A 17105-nucleotide genomic window follows, 5' to 3' on the forward strand; every position below is an offset into this window, starting at 1 on the left:
GCCTTCAGTGAGAATCTACAATGTAAATAGTCATGAAAATAAAGAAAACGCATTGAATGAGAAGGTGTGTCCAAACTTTTGGCCTGTACTGTACATCCCAAAAATCCCCAAACAAATAAATAGCAAGTAATGTCCACATATAATATGGGATGTCGGTGGGTAACTGCTAAGAATATTTTCGACTGTTTACATGTGTCAGTCTGTTGGTCAGTGTTGCTTCTCTTAAGTTTACTGCATTGTGCATGACCCGACTCTGGGAGCTAGTTAGCAGCACTGCCCATTTAGCAGTTACACTAGTAACACCATCCCAGCCCATCGGTGTTGCTATGGAGACATTGTGCCCACCCTCGGGTCTGCCCCGAGGTTGCTTAGGTAAGTAAACAGCTCAGTTTGGAGCCGCAAACTTCCTTTAGCATTGTTAACTATGTAAGCACTGTGAGTTCTGTTAGCACTGTTAGCAGTGTCAGCACTGTTAGTGGTGCTAACATAGGTGACATTGCTAAAGGGGTATCACGGCTCAAAATGAAGCCATTTATTTGCCAGAGGAAGACCGGAGGATGGCCGCAGGGTTTCCGCAACAGTGAGATCCTGCCAGCAGGATAAATGCTGCATTCACATGCTCCTTGGATGGTCGCATTTCCCGAGTTGGGGAAGTGTTTCCTCCGGCTTTAGCGTGTTTAGCGTTAAGTTGTAATGTGGAAACAACATGGATGCTACAAAGTGTTGAATTTTACTGATCAGAGCATTTTAACAACACATGTTTAACAGTTTGAAGCAAAATGATTATAAAGTAGTACATTCCCTAAAATCACTAAAATATTGCTAAATATTGCTAAACCTGAATAATGCTAATTAATAGCTTATCCAACCTATCTTGGTCAATCTACCTGGACAGCAACTAAAGGTTACAAGCTAATACCATGTTACAAAGTACATGTGAGCCAAACATTGACATGTTAACTAATAAAGTTTATTACCATCGATCAAACATTCACTTTTTTCCACAGTGTTTCTACATATATGACGTAAACTCAGCAGCTTGTTGTTCCAACTTGAGGGGGCGTTCATGTGAATTTTTCAAATTCCCAGTCTGATCTTTCTGACATCACCTGAATGCAGGGGAACCAGGTTACCAGCCATAATCACTGAATGAGAAGTGCCACAAGCTACAGTAGCCCCTCCCGAACCAGATGGTGTGCAGTGCAGAGTGGCCAAGGCTTATGTTAGCTGTCTAGGTGTAGACTAGTGGGTGGGCAGTGGGTAATATGTTTCAACGTGTTCAGAAAAAGAAAATGAAATAAAGGCAAGACATTTACATCACAAAACAATGAAATATCCCCACCTCTAAATGGATAGTGCTTTGAAATGTGATGATAAAGCTCATTGAGTTAATGGAGCACTGGACCAAAAGGAAAAGCCTCTTGTATTTCACCTCATTTTGCTTTTTTTCCCCCTTAAAAATTAACCGTTTAGTTACAAGATAATGGGTGTCGGGTTATCGAAAGCAAATTTAACCAAAACTGACAACTCCTAATGTAACTGCAAAAAAATAATCCTTTACAATTCTCATTTTTTTCCAGTTCTTTTTAACAGCCTAATCCTGTATGAGGTTCTTAAATAATAAACTGAACTAAAGCTAAAACAATTTTTTGATTCATTCTTTAGCGTATTGGTGAAGACCTAATTACTCTTGTGATTCCATATGCAGAGAAGATTCTATTTGGTATAACTGGGTGCACCTTTGAGAGCTGGGCATCTGTCATGTGATCATGTTTTCATTTTTCCTCACACTTGTGTTACAGTTGTGTTACTAAAGTCAATGTTGTAGCAAATGTGCCAGCTGTGTCTTTGTTGACGCCAAGCATCACTGCTGTATCCGAAAGGTCAAGTAGAATGTGGCAGTGAGCAGATTACATAATCAACAGGCACCAGCCATTCAAGCATACATAGCCATGGACACACTCAAATTAAACACATGCCCTCATAAACATTTAACACTGCGAGACATAATTTGCATACAAAATTAACCAACGTGGCCACTTTTGGAATCTGCAGCGTCTAAATTTGAGTTTGCTGTGACGTCTTTTGTTACTTCTGTCCTTCTGGTAGAAATATTGCTGTTCCAAATGTCAGATTTTGAGTTGGAAAGCAGCTCAATATTCCCCGTGTGTCATAAGTCTTGATGGATGGGAGCATTTGTGCATGAAATGGACTGAGTCATTTTGATATATAAACCTAGTCTCCATGTTGTTATTCTCTTCCAACACACTCCAGACACAGGAAGGTACTCAATGCAAGCCTGAGTCACTGAGAGATTTATTCACGAGATGCTCATTTCATAGCAGGGAGATAATAGGTATACCTTTCATGTGTGTTTGTTAGCGTCTCTGTGTGTGCATCCCAGAAAATATTATCTCTAAAACAAGAGTTTGTGTTGTTACAAATGATGATGGTGCTTTATTTACTCAGGTGCAGCTGCTCGGGGAAACAGTGACATGCTGTTTTGATGCAGGTCGCAGACTGTGACCCTTTATTATCTACTGAAGGTGCTCAACACAGTCAAAACACTGTTCTCCATTTTTTATGAGACAATTCATAATTAACACTTCATTTAGGTTTTGTTGTTCCAAATCATTTGCCAGCAGACTGGTTCAGACTGGCAGCAGTGCAGCAGATAATGAGATGATTGATGAGGTCATTTCTTAATGACGTTTTCAGTTCAGTTTGGCAATTTCTTGGTTCAGGCAGTCAGAAAATGCTTTAAGAGCGTGTCTGTACACTGGCAACAAAAACATTCAATAGTAATACATTTCCACTTGGTTATTTTCCCATTTTAACATAATGCTGTGGTATTGTCTGTCTCATCATTGTTTTTATGCACCTATGAGACCACAACAACAAAAATTTTGCCAACTGTTAAAGATTTTGTTGCATTGAATTTTTTAAATCTTGGATCAGATGTAATTGAATTTATTTTTTGTTGCTGTTGGACCCAACACTTTTATGTCCTCTATATGTCCCTTGAAAGAAAAGACATACCGCCTCTATGGTTCCTGGGAAGGATGGAGTTAAACCATCTACTCCACTTTCCAGTCTGAAATTATTCAGTGCTCAACAGTGTGCTCATGCATGTCATGCAGTCATAGTGTTCTTCAGAGGAGTGACATTCCACCTCTATTTAAAAACACCAGATGCCTGTCAGTTTCTCTCTCCTTTCTTGCCATACACCCTCTCCTGTCTGTAGGCACATTTATGAAATATGCATTTATTAAAGCACATCGAAGCCCGTCGACTCCTTCCACTAATGACATGATCACACGTTGAGCAGCTAGTGAACCAGCTGCTGACTCAACTATGCACAAGTGAGGCATTTTTGTCTCTGCTGAGTGAGTCAGTTGAGTAATATGTTGCTTCAGCAGCACAACATGTATGCTACGTTGTTAAAGGTCCAGTAGGATTTAGGGGGATATATTAGAAAAAAAAGAAAAATAGTATGTCTTTCTCTCGTGAATGATGACCTGTTGTGTTTACTTACCTTAGAATGAGTCATTTATATCTACATATGGAGCTGGTCTTCATCCGCAAAGTCTGCCATGTTGCACCGCTATGTTTCCACAGTAGCACAGAACAGACAAACTAAACACTGGCTCTAAAGGGGCCATGTGCGTCGGCCACTGTAGTTAGCAGCCCCTCCACTACAGGCAGCATCAGAAAAACTTTTTACGTGTAAAACTGCTTTATTGAGTGTTTTTTACCTGTTTAAATCACCAGGTCCAATTGTTGTTATGTTTTTTTTTGTTGTTGTTGTTGTTGTTGTTTTGTGAAGAAGAGACCCCTGAGGATAATTCAGCTTCTGGTAAAAACCTCATGAACAATGAACAGTGAAGTAATTCTAACGGGGAGAAGTTTCAGCTGGATGCAATCTGTAATCCTCACCACTAGATGTCACTAAATCTCCCTAAATCTCACACATTGCTTCTTTAAAACACCACACTTAAGACATAAATTAATGTTACTGCTAGGGATGTAGCAATATATCAAACTCTGTGATATCACAATAAAAAATGTCTTGATACCATCATAGGACTGTTACAGTATCTGCAAAGACATTACGTGGTTATTTCACTGGTATGGCTGCATTGTACTATATCTCCTTGTTGAGAGCTAACGATGCTTGTTTATATATATCTTTCATTGAGACATGGACTTTGATTTGTCTTTATCATGGAAACACAGACATTTTAGAGAATGTATGGTCATGAAGATTCACCTCAAAGGCTTGGAAAAGTCATGGATATTTTTGGGCAGAAATGTGAACCCTGAATAAGAACTGAGGGGATTTTGTGACACATGTTCACTGTACAGAGAAGGAATGGTTATTTATAGAGCAGCATCAGAGGAAGAGATATTTAACAACAGTGCATAGCTTTTAGTGATTGGAGGAAAAGCCCAATATCCTGAAGGTTACAGGTTTCACTCTGACAACAGACAAGTGCTCCTAAGCAAACCTCACTGCTATAAACTGCTAACTCTCTGAATGCCGCTATAGATGCTGGAGTTGACTCAATGAAAGGTGGAAGAATATACTGTAAAATATGAATGAGGAAACAAAAGACAAAGAGGATAATGGAACAGCACTGAAGGGTTCCTTTTGGAGAATGTGAATGTACGTAAGCGAGCAAAGGTGACAGCGGCTGTGACAGCAGGTGGAGAAAATGAATCGATGGGTGGAATTGATCTTGTTAACTTGAGGCAGCGGTGCGAGACCAATTGCATAATGTGCAGACCAGAGCTGGGTCAGACAGGAAGACAGGGAGGGAGGGAGGGAGGGAGAGAGAGCTGTGCGAATGATGATGAACGAGGGGGAAGGGTGAAATGCCAACTGACTTCATTAAATGCAAGATGAATTCAACGTCGTGAGAAGTGTATCACTGCCAAAGAAAGGAATCCCAAAAAATCCAGAGGACAGTGTGAGGAAATAATAACGTGGATGTCTGGCAGACCAATACACAGTGCTGAAAATGGACATGAATAAGTGTTTGTGTTTGTGCAACTTGGAAGCAAGAGGGGTGGGCATTGTTCATAGATGCTGAGTCGATTTCCTGTTTGTCTTGGCAGAGATCCGGGAGGCGTTTAAGGTGCTGGATCGTGACGGAAACGGGTTCATTTCCAAACAGGAGCTGGGTATGGCTATGCGCTCTCTGGGCTACATGCCCAGTGAGGTTGAGCTGGCCATCATCATGCAGAGACTAGACATGGATGGTGAGTTGCATGTACAGCTACACACAAATACACTAACACACAGGTGTGAAAATATACTGAGCTATTTTCCTGGGTTCCTCCTCTTATGTGTTACAATATACATGGATCTAAAAAGCACTTTTTCTCCATCACAAAAATGTAAATACCCTGAGGTGTATGGTCAAGTCATATTTATTTTTATGGCCCAAAATCAACATACAACACCAACATTTTGCCTTATCTGCCATCACTTGACTTTCTTCTGTCTTTATTTATTTATTGTATCAAAAGTGAACATGCTTTCGTGGCACATTTCTATATCTATGACTGTCTGTGGCTGATTCTGACTGGCTATGTCACCAGCCCACAAGCCCATAAGGCCACAGACCATATAGGTCATGCCAAAACCAAGCGGCACCCTCTAGGGCTGAAAAATGAAATCAACACGGAAATGCCAAAAATTGCAATTCCTTAGATGTCCACTTGAGGCTGGCTCGAGAAACCAGTCAATCCCCATAGACACCCATGTTAAAATGCCCAGCGGTACAGCAGAAATAAACATGTTTACAGTACAAAAAGCAGTTCCTATATCTAGCACATTTCCCTGTTCATGATACAATTTATATATTACTCACCTGTTGGCATTTTATTAAGGCTTAAAGTTACATATAAGAGCTGGCCACTTGAATGACAGGCTGTCTGCCAATAGTTTCCTTATCTTCTTAGTCAGATCCAGCCCTCGCCCCTTAATGGCGTCAGCCTTTTGCTTTAAAAAACCAAGATGGTGATGGCCGAAATGCTGAACTCAAGGCATCATGGTAACTATGTCCATTATTTTTGTAGTTTATGGCCAAGACATGTGTAACGACAATGCCTGATGATAAAATGTCATGTCAAAAATATCATTAGCATTTCTGTTATAGTTTGCAGTACCACATTATTATAGAGTTAACACAATAAACAAACTGATGGTTTCTATCAGACAGCAGTATAGTGGTAATGAAAAATACTCAAGGATATGTGTACAATGCTATATGTTTACTGTGGCAGTCGGCCAACATTTCACAAGTTTAAAAAGATTTATGGTCCCGCCCCTTACGCTACATAGGCAACATGGCGACTATTGAGGGTAAGTAACGTTCCACACTCAACTTTTTGACCCTTATCAGTAGGGTTGGGTACCGAAAGTCGGTGCTTACCTATACAACCGATACGTACCGGGCCAAAACAAAACGCACATTACAGTGCCTCCTTTCGGTGCTTTTTTGTTAATGCTGTGTCTCCCTCTATTGGACGTTACACGTAACAGAATCATTCATTCATTCATTCGTTCATTTGTTGAGTGTATATTATTATTTAAAGGCACGCTAAGCAGCGTAGGGCGTCACTTCTGTTTACATTCAACAATGTTATCAAACACAACGGCGCTAGCTCCCCCCTCCCCAAGAATGAGCTCAATGAGCAATAGCTGCTAGTTACCCTGGATTTACACACCTGTTCAAGGGATAGTGATTCCAACATGAAAATTCACCCATTATCTACTCACCCTCATGCCGATGGAGGCTCAGGTGAGTCCTCACAACACTTGCGGAGATCCAAGGGGAGAGGAGGTAGCAACAAAACTCCACCTAATGGAGGCTGACGGCGCCCCAGATTCAAACGTCCAAAAACACATTATTGAAACCACAAAATATCTCCGTACTGCTCGTCCGTAGTGATCCAAGTGTCCTGAAGCCCCAACATAAAAAGTGTTTGGAAAAACATCATTTGAACTCTGTTTTTAGCCTCATTGTAGCCTCTAGCTCTAACTGCCTCACTGGGCACCGCATTCACGTGTGAGCGCTTGCGCAAGATTGTGAGACATGGACACCGCGCTCATGTATGTGTGCTTGCTTCCACTGGTCTCGCGCTGGCTGGTTGGTACAGCCTGGACACAAATGTTTTTGGTGCGATTTGCGGAGCCTGGGATGCCTACAGAGACTGGACTTTAATAGAGTTAATATTATTGTAATGTTAATTTAAAAAGTGTTTTTTATTATATTTTAAAACTGTTAATAGAGTTCATATACTGTACCTATTTATTTCCATGTATTTCTAATTTGCCTCAGCAATAAATAAATAAAAACATTGTTTTTATCGTAATTTAAAACTGTTATACAAAATACTCACACTTCTGAAAGGTGGCCCATTTGTGCCACTTTTCAACCTCCATAAAAAAAATCATATTTAGAGGTATCAGTTGAGGCTCCATTTAAGCACTGTTACCGTTTTAAAAGTATCGGTTTGGCACCGGTATCAGAAAAAACCCAAACGATACCCAGCCCTACTTACGAGTGCAACTTTCAGGTACTTGTAGTGCATTGCAGTATGCAGTATGCAGTGCGATTGCACTCATGCACTCAAAATAGCATAAGTACAGACAGTGGTGGCTCATAGAAGCATCTGATTTGAGACACAGCATTGGAAACAGGACAGGCTACACATCTGAACAACGGGCAGCTTTGAAAAAGATTTACAGTAAACAACACTGTTTTTCTTTGCACTCTTGCATGTTCAGATGCACATTATATATTCATCTGTGTCATGCATAAAACATTTAGTCATGCATGCCTGTATGTGTATTCATTTCAAACTCTACCACTCGCTGTTTCTGCCTGACACATGAAAGCACCGAAGTGAAACTCCTGCCGGGAGAACAACCTTAATGAAGAAATATGATATTACCAAAACGTATGCACACATGACATGTGGATAATTATTGTAGATCAAAGTGGGTTTTCCTATTGGTTGTGCAACTAGGATAAAATAACTGTTATGATGCATGTGGTGCAGCAGCTGAATCTGTGAAGGAATGTATCACAAAGCTGTGGTATAACAATACATCCAGTATTTATGGTTCCTGCTGTCAAAACAGTGAGATATGAATCGGTTTATTTCTGCAGTACCATCCTCACCTGTGACCTTTTAACCTTTTGTCCTCTGATAGAACTCTGAACAGCAAGTAACCACAAACACAAGCAGTCCTTCTTCTTCCAGACAGCGTTTGTGCAAAGCTGTCTGCATTAACTGTGACTGACATTTTATAAAAGATAGACTCTTAAAATTGTATAAGGCTGGGATGGGAAAAATGCAATATGCAAATGTCAGATCACTGGGAAAAAAAAAATCAAATTCTTCACGCTGCTATCAGAGCCTTTGATAAGTGCTTTTCAGTTTCACTGTGGAGAGAAAAATACTATAAATGTTCAAGGCTGAATATTAAAGTTTAAGATGTGAGGCTGCCTTTATTCCTCTTCTGACTCATCTGCTTCAGAGTCTCAGGGGACAGTAGCTGCTTTCGGGCCTGGTCTTGTTGCATCGTCTGCTACAACTTGAAGAAGCAGACGAGGCTACTTTCGGAGCTGATGAAGGTCACGACAGCTTTTGTCTCGGGAAGTCTGTGAAGTGTAATGCTGTTTATTTATTTATTCACTTGGTTCCCATTGTTCTTTTTGTCTCTGTGTATTGAATCTGAGTTTGTTGGAGTTTAGTCTGAAAAACCTCTTTCCCATTAAATGACCCAGGTCACCTTGTTTGTATTGATTGTTGTCATTAGCAAAGTACTGGGGGTTTGCTCCATTTAGGAGTTATTGAGTCTTAGGAGTGACTGGCTGCTTAGCAAGGGCTGTGACTTTGTGTTTGTTAATGTGTGAAGCTTCTGTTTGATAAAGACAGCTCACTCAGATATGATTCAACAGGTTTAGACAAACAGATGAAGAGAGAGGCCTGTACACTGACTGGTCCAGAGAGGCTTTCAGGTGCAAAGAATCAGTCTGATTTACATCATAGGGAATAAACAGTGACAGAACTAACATGGTGTGTACCAGATGAAATACAACCAGCTGCAGATGGCTAGCAGGAGGCAAAGAGAGTGCTTCAAATTGCTTCTCACATGCAGGCTTTGGCTATTGCAAGCTATAACCAATCCTTAAAGCCTACTTGTGTACAATTTGGAGACTCTGGTGCCAACCACTGATGAACATTGTAATCCCCCTTCGCACATGTCTGACATGGGGGTGCTGAGCAGAATTGGCTTAAAGTAACACACAGTGCCCAAACAAAAAATGATGCCTGTTGAATATCTTGAAAGATGCCATAATCAAGTAAAACATTCTCACATAAAGGCTTTAATGACAGTTACAGATATTTATCCATCCATTCGTCTGTCAGTTTCCATCTGCTTATCTGGGGCTGGGTCGTGGTTGCATCCATCTTCCCAGCAACACTTTCCGACTCCTCCTTGGTAACCCTGAGGTGTTCCCAGGCCATATGAGATTTATAATCCTTCCAGCATGTTCTGGATCTGCCCTGAAGCCTGCTACCAGTTGGACGTGCCCAGAAAAAAACCTGATCAGATGCCCAAAACCTTCTCAACTGGCCTCTTTTTAAGTGAAGGAGCAGCAGCTGTACTTCAAGCTCCCTCTGGATATTTGAACTCCTTACCCTATGTCTAAGGCGGCGCTCAGCTACCCTATGATAGAAACTCATTTTGGCCGCTTGTATCTGCAATCTCATCCTTTCAGTCACTACCCAAAGCTTGTGGCCATAGATGAGGGTTGGGACGTAGATGGACCGGTAAATCAAAAGCTCTGATTTCTGGCGCAGCGGTCTAATGCAACGCCTGCATCACATCTGACACCGCACTAAACTGCCTGTCCATCTTGCGCTCCATTTTACCCTCATTCATGAACAAACCCTGAAATACTTGAACTCCTTCATGTGGGGCAGTGACACTCTCCCAACCCAGAAGGGGCAATCCACCATTTTCCTGCAGACAACCATGGCCTCAGACTTGGAGGTACTGACTCTCATCCCGACTGCTTCAGACTTAGCAACTGACTTTCACAGTGGGTGCTGGAGGTGACAGTGTGATGCAGCAGAACAGAACTACATCATCTGCAAAGAGCAGAGATGCAATTCTGAGGTCCCCAAATAGGACACTTTCCTCCCCTTGGGCTGCACAGTTGTCGATAGATACGTTAAATAATGATAGGTTCACTGATCAATTAAACCAAGAAGTTAATTATAACATTAATGGAATTAATGTAGTCCTAATCCATTCATTCATGTTCTTCCACTTATATTGACATGAAAACACAGGGGTTGAAAACCAGTTCCATCACACACTGATTGGAAGATGTAAAAACAGGTCTTTACAACATAGAGTTAAAATGACAAATATGAAGTGTGAAAAATCTGGGCATTTTTGTTATTTACAGAGCAGTTTGTGAAATGATCTTCTCATATGCATGTGTGTTGACACAATAACAGTGAACTGGTAATCAAAGGGACAGGGCATGGAGGAGAGGAGGGGTGTTAACAGATGAATGAGAATGGACGGCAGTGACTGTATCTTGGCCAAGTGGGCAGCTGTGAGGATTGGATCCTCGGTCACAGCCATCGATTCTGAGCCCGGGGGCCAAGTCCAGCTGATCTCCAGAAGATACTGATAGGTTATCTACTCTGCTTGTCTCTGCTATCAAGCCTGTCTATGTGATTGTTATTGAGCTCCGTATGCCCTTGATGGAGAGGTGTGACTTCTCTTCTTTGTTCTAGATCATAGCATTGCACCAGCCTTTGTTTTTTTAGTGAAGATTACAATGGTTCTTTTTCTTTTGGTGTTAATGACCTTGACAGCATGTCTCTCTCTAAATTTGTCTCTAATCTCCATGTTTGGATCTCTGTAGGCATGTATTGAATAAATAACAACAGAGACCAACATTTAGTTTTATTCCCTATTGTCTAACTTGTTTGTAACTAAAGGGAGCAGGATTTCGTATCTTTCTTCAATAATTCATTGTTCTATTTCAAGCTGAAACAGGATGCTTGGTTGTGACATAATACAGGAAGAGACTTGTCAAATGCAGTTGGTTCAGGCTTTAATAGTCACAGAAAGTGACTCAGTGACTTTGTGCATAAAGTCAAGGTGTCACAAACTGCAGGTGCATCAAAATGAGAGCTGGCACACATGCAGCCATGATGTGTTAGGAAAAGCAGATGGGGCTTTTATGTTGAACCCCAAATATTCAGCAGTGTCACCCAATGTTCAGGGGCGTTTGTATGTTTAAATTGTAACTTTTTGTTTTGATGCACTAAACCAACAGATACTGATAAAGATATTAATTAAAAGTGTAATTAATTACAAAGCAGGTGCAGTTATCAGTTGAAGCAAATGTGGGGAGTTTCATCATATCACCTAGAGCAGAAAAATGTGGTATGACTGCCAATAACTGGTACTTTAATCACTGTTTTATTCATTTATTTTCTTTACCCATTTATTTCCATTGCCAGGAGGCCAGAGCTTCAGCCAGCCCACTGTACGTTGTGTGGAATATGTATGTTATAGTAGGTCATCTGGAGAATTATTAAACAAAACAAGTCATTTTTTAAAATTTCATTATGAATTTAAAATGGTCGATTGGCAGATAACTAAGAATTATGAGAACAATGCCTGTACATCTAGCAGACACAGAGCAACATGAGCATCCCAATTTACCTGTTTTTGTTTGTTTGTTTGTTTGTTTTATCTCCACCAGGCATAAGCCTGGAGTTGATCATGTGTTGGGTCATGTGTAATTGCGTGTGTTATATCTCAGCAGCCAATCTCATAAACTACTGGACCAATCAACCTAATATTTTGTGTGCACATGTATGACTATACGCTCAAAGACCTCTCTTGGTTGCGGTGATTCATAATTGTTGAAAACCTCATTTTAAACTGTAGTATCTGCAAATCGATTTCATACCCAATATGTTATTATCCACTAAATTCCAGCAGATTACAAGATGAATTAGTCCCTGTTTGTTATCTTTGCTGCCATCTTATCTGTAAGGGAGCCAGGAGGGACAATTACACCAGGCCCAGCTGTGACCCAGTTTTGTTCTGTCCGCACTGTGTTGTACCACACCAGGAGCCTTTCAGAAGTGGAACACTTTGACTGCCTGATTTTGTAGACCCAGAGATTTTGTCAGTTTGGTAATTTTTTCCATGATAATTGTGCTATCAGGAGTTTTTTTAGTTTGGCTTAATTGTGTTTATTGGTGTCCTTTCCTGCTTTGTTGTGCTGTAGTCTACAGACAAAGTTAATATCATTCAAAGTCCAGTCCCGAACGACATGGAATAAGATTACGGGCAGTGTGTTAGTCATTTGTAATGCATTCATCCTCATACAGTAGTTGTATTTCACATACAGTGCCTGTTAGCAGGAAAACTCTGCTCTAGTGCAACGTGCAGTGGCTCTGTCAAAAATAGACAAGCCGTGTGTTTTTATTAGTTTCCGGGACACTTTTGAAACACGCTGCAGTGTGTCTGCTGAAGTTGTCTAGAGTGGCCGCAAACAGTCCCCCGCCTGGGGAAGATCTGCTGTCTTCCACTTTCTTTTTCTCCTGAGAAAAACATCTACCCCCTTAGCTGCTAGACTTTATAGTTGGTAGATCTCACCAGTTAGTCTCTAACTTTGTTTGTCTGCTGTTTGGTGCTGGGCAGGTGGCACACCGTTGTTTTGCCAGGAGCTGTCGGCTGTTTGCTGCTCTAACCAGGGTTTATGAGAGCGGTGAGACTGAGCCACACAGAAAATGTGCTGTAAAAACCCTTTCACGTTACACTCATCATTTGTTTTACAGAAAATATAAAAGATATTACTTGGTGGAGCTTTAAATAACTCACTTGTTAGGTGTAACCTGGTCCCAGTACACATAGCACAACTTCTTCATCCTGTCGTACCTTGAACCTGTTCAGCCAGTCCGCCCTGCTCTGCTGTCATCCATCCATCCATCCATCCATCCATCCATCCATCCTCCCGTCCCGACATCCTAGGATTTCAGCACTGCTTCATCTGGCCCCACAGTCCTGCTGAATATGCATGGATACAAACGTTACAGTGCCAGCATGCCCTGGAGTGGCCTGTGCAGTCAGAGGAGGAGCAGAGGTACCGAAGGAGGGGGCAGATTGAGTCGTCCTGCATCAGTAACTTTCCTTTGATAAGATCTCAGCCTCATCTGCAGATACAGGAAGAGCAGGTGGGAAGATAAAATGAGTTAACAACAGGGACACCGAAAGCATGAGGCAACTAAAACAAAAGAGAGTGAACAAAGTATGACAGATTTAATAGTAATAAAATTACAGCTTTTCTTTGTCATAACTTGGAATTCAATTATATGAAAGCCAGTAAGCTGTCTATCCCATTATTTTCAAACCTAAAGATCTGAATTGTCAGATATCCAAAGCAAGAGCTCTTATTGATTCATCCAAACATACAGGTAATAAAACCAGACAACCTCTGTGTGGGAGATAAAGAAACCTCATGAGGCTTATGAAAACATTCCATTCAAAGAGAATAAAAGGAAAAGGTTGAATTTGTTGCTGTCTGCAGAGTTTTGATGCTTTGTTTTGGCAGTAGTTTCAACAACTATCAGCAGGATCCCAGATCAGTACTGTTGGAATCAATGTGCACCGCAGGCACTCCATGTTGTGAGTGATACAGTAGCTGTAAACTTTGATCTGCTTCACATCCAGTATTACGGAGCTTGTCCTCGACCTCATTGTTTTTAACTTTCTCTTTTCTCAGCGGTAAATGGTGCATTGAACTATGAAATCTGACGTGCGCTGGTCTTAAATTATAACAACAAAGACGCAAACACCATCCATATTTCCATTTAAACGTAAACATACCATGTAATGAATTTCTACAAACACATTTTAGGAAGTAAAACCTGCAGAAAAAAATTACAACCCCAAAGGCTTTAATCATGTCTGTGCTATACTGTACCTGTTTAAAGCTAGGCCAGGCAGACATCTGGAAAAGCAGCTCTCCCCTCTCTGTCCTAGGCCCCGCTCACCAGACGACCACAGGCATATGCTTGTGTTTTATTCAGTAGTCCTAACTCAGTGTTTCCCATACGCTGATTTATTTAATCTTTTGTCATTGTAGAGTTGTACCCAGCTCATTCACTCAGCCCCTCTCTGCCCTGCTCTCACTCTCTTTCTGTTTATTGAACCACAAATGAGACAAGAGTTAGCAAGCTAACGTTAGCCACCTCACTGTTCCTTCATCTCACTTGCTGCTATTAAGGATTTCTTCCCTGGAAGGAGAGCAGGCAGCAGCTCAGGAGATGGATCCTCGGTTGGCAGCTGTAGTGTGAACTCTCCAACGCCAGGTGTCACAGCAGGCTGGTGCTGGGTCTAACCTGTTAGCCGATGTGGTGGTGTGTCAGGGCTGCCCTGTCCCACAGAGTGTGTGTTGCACTGGCTGGCTGGGTTCGGGTTTCTGTGGCCACTAACTGGGGATCAGTCTCTGGTGCTGCTGCTGCTCCTCTCCTGGTGAGGTGGTTTGCAGTGGTGGGGAATGAGGTTGAGGACACACCTTGATATGTGGCTCTAGCTAATGTTAGCTACATAAACATTAATTTTTGAAGCTGCAGCTGTGAGCCTTTGGCTCCAGTTAGCAGAGGGCTAATATAAGCAACATTTTCCCTCCATCTCTGCAACACTTATGCAGCCAATATTGACATCTGTTTTTTTTTTTTAAATTCTTTTATTGTCACATTTCCCTTTTAGACTCTCTTTTTTGATATTTTGCTCTTCCTTTATTGGGTTGCTCTCTGTAGGATTTTCCGCCGTTGAATCAGGCATTGTCAAAGGGACATGTAGGCACTTCTACATTAGTAGAACAGACAATAGAGACACCTTGTCTCTGACAGACAGGTAACCTATCCAATTATTTCATTGCACCCAAATGAGACGATTGGATGGGCTTATTACAGGCCTGCGACAGCCACAGATACCAGATATTTTTTTTTTTTTTTTGGAAAAATTCAGAGCATTTATTGATTGCTATCGGGATGTAAAGAGAATTTCAACAAAAAAATGCTTCTAATATAAGTTGCCTACTCTAGCTCTAATCCAAGAAAAGTCCATTGCTGTTGGTATAAACAGATTGCTTTTCAGTTACGCAGCCTGGATATTGCTCTGCAGTTCAAGGAGAACCATTCATCAGATCATCAGGTGGATAAGGGTTGAGTTGGGATGAGTTTTACTTAGTTACATGTCACCATTTCAAAAGTTCAGGATGGTTTTGGTGTGTCATTTACAAACAGCAAGTAATTTGACAAAAGTTGCAAACAATGCAGATGTCAGTATGTTCCCAACTATCTATAATGTGTGTTTTTTTCCATTGTGTCAGGTGATGGACAGGTTGATTTCGAGGAGTTTATGACCATCCTAGGACCCAAACTCCTGTCCTCTGAAACGAGAGAAGGCTTCCTGGGCAGCACAATAGATACCATCTTCTGGCAGGTAAAACTTTATTCTCTTGAACACATCTGTTAAATTTGCTGAGTCATGAATTGAACAGGATATAGAGAAATGGTGCTGTATGTCTCCGCTGAAAGATAATAACTGCAAAGTGGAGCAGGAAATGGATCATGATTATTACTTTCATTTTTCAGCCTCCAGAGGTTTTCTCCTGGAAACCAAGGGCCTAACATTTTGAAAAGTTTTTTGTCAAATGAAAACTGTTGCAATATCCGGCTGTGGTTCAAAGAAGCAGTCCTTTCTTTGCTGCACTAAAAACTGCGGTAATGCCTTCATGTTAACAAACTCGTGTTTAATTCCTCTGTATAATCCACCAGATGTAAAAACCCTAGGGACCACATACATCAGAAATAGGATATATGATGGTTAAATGTCAAGATATTAAGAAGTTCAGTTCAAATTGTGGCATTCCCAAAAGGGTTGTTTTTATCTGACAAGAACTAGAGATGGGTCTCACCATTCACAAACAATCGAGGATGCGTTTGCAACACAGGGATAGAAAACACTTTAACACAATGTCACGATAGCTTAATTATAGAGTAAGTATTTAGAAATAGAGCACCTTTTTGTAAAACAGTAGAATTACCGTTTAATTTGTATGTGACACTCATCCTAGCGTTTCCAAATCTTTATTTTCTTTCCTTCTCGGAATAATGAACATTTTACACCCATGTCTTTTGCGATTTGTGCATTTAAAGTCCCAAAACCGACTTCATCTAGTACTCCTTCGAAAAGCTATATCTTGTTTTCTCCCTCCATCTCACTGATGACATTGTTCAGAAACCTATCTGTAGAACATAACAAAACACAAATGGTTAACTAATTTAAACACATTTTGAGAGAGAAGTATCCCTCATTCTCCACGTTCTTAATGAAGTTGCATTTGTCAAAGAAGAGCTGTGGTGCTGCGCAGTCAACTTAGAACTCAGAGGATTTTTTGTTGCTGAAAAAAAATATTTGTGCTCAGAGGAAGAAATTATCCTGGGACTCACATAAGTCAAAGTGTGCCAAGCCCAGGAGTCTTCTCTGCTTCTCTGTACTAATGCAATCCATAAATCTCATTAAAGGAAGTATTACTTTATTTGACTCAGTTTCCACTTGGCTTTCACTGTTTCCGTACATCTTTGAAGGACAGTGCAAAATAAAAGCTTTATATAGAGCATCTCACTGAGTGATATTGTGACTGATGATGGTAATGTGTGACCCTGACAGATGTACCTAAAGGGTTCTGAGAGAAACAAATGAGAGAAGTCATGAGAGTGATGAATGTGCATGACAATAGAAAGAGTGAGAGAGCATGAATGGGAATGATGACAAATGGAGCAGGTGTGAGGGGAAGTATGGACATTTGGCACTGATAGTAACACTTGGCAAGTCCGTCCTCTTGATGTAATCATCGGCTTGATCCGGGCTTTTTCTCAGGGTCAGGAGCTTGTGGTTTACACCATGAGGACACGAGTCTTCGGAGGTATGAGTGCAGACTGGGTAAACGTGCTGCCAGCCCCATTTGGCT

The 17105-nt window shown here is 41.0% G+C and overlaps 1 protein-coding gene across 2 annotated transcripts in view; it reads left to right on the forward strand.

Annotated features, from left to right (window-relative positions):
- caln1 (calneuron 1) overlaps positions 1 to 17105 on the forward strand; it is a 103968-nt gene that overhangs the window by 33112 nt on the left and 53751 nt on the right. For both annotated transcript variants that reach the window (XM_033630724.2, XM_033630723.2), the window contains exons 3-4: positions 5119 to 5262; positions 15462 to 15574. In XM_033630724.2, coding sequence (XP_033486615.1) covers positions 5119 to 5262; positions 15462 to 15574 — 257 coding nt within the window. The remainder of the gene's footprint in view (positions 1 to 5118; positions 5263 to 15461; positions 15575 to 17105) is intronic.

The sequence above is a fragment of the Epinephelus lanceolatus genome, chromosome 4 (genome assembly GCF_041903045.1).
Source record: "Epinephelus lanceolatus isolate andai-2023 chromosome 4, ASM4190304v1, whole genome shotgun sequence".
Classification (NCBI taxonomy): domain Eukaryota; kingdom Metazoa; phylum Chordata; class Actinopteri; order Perciformes; family Serranidae; genus Epinephelus; species Epinephelus lanceolatus.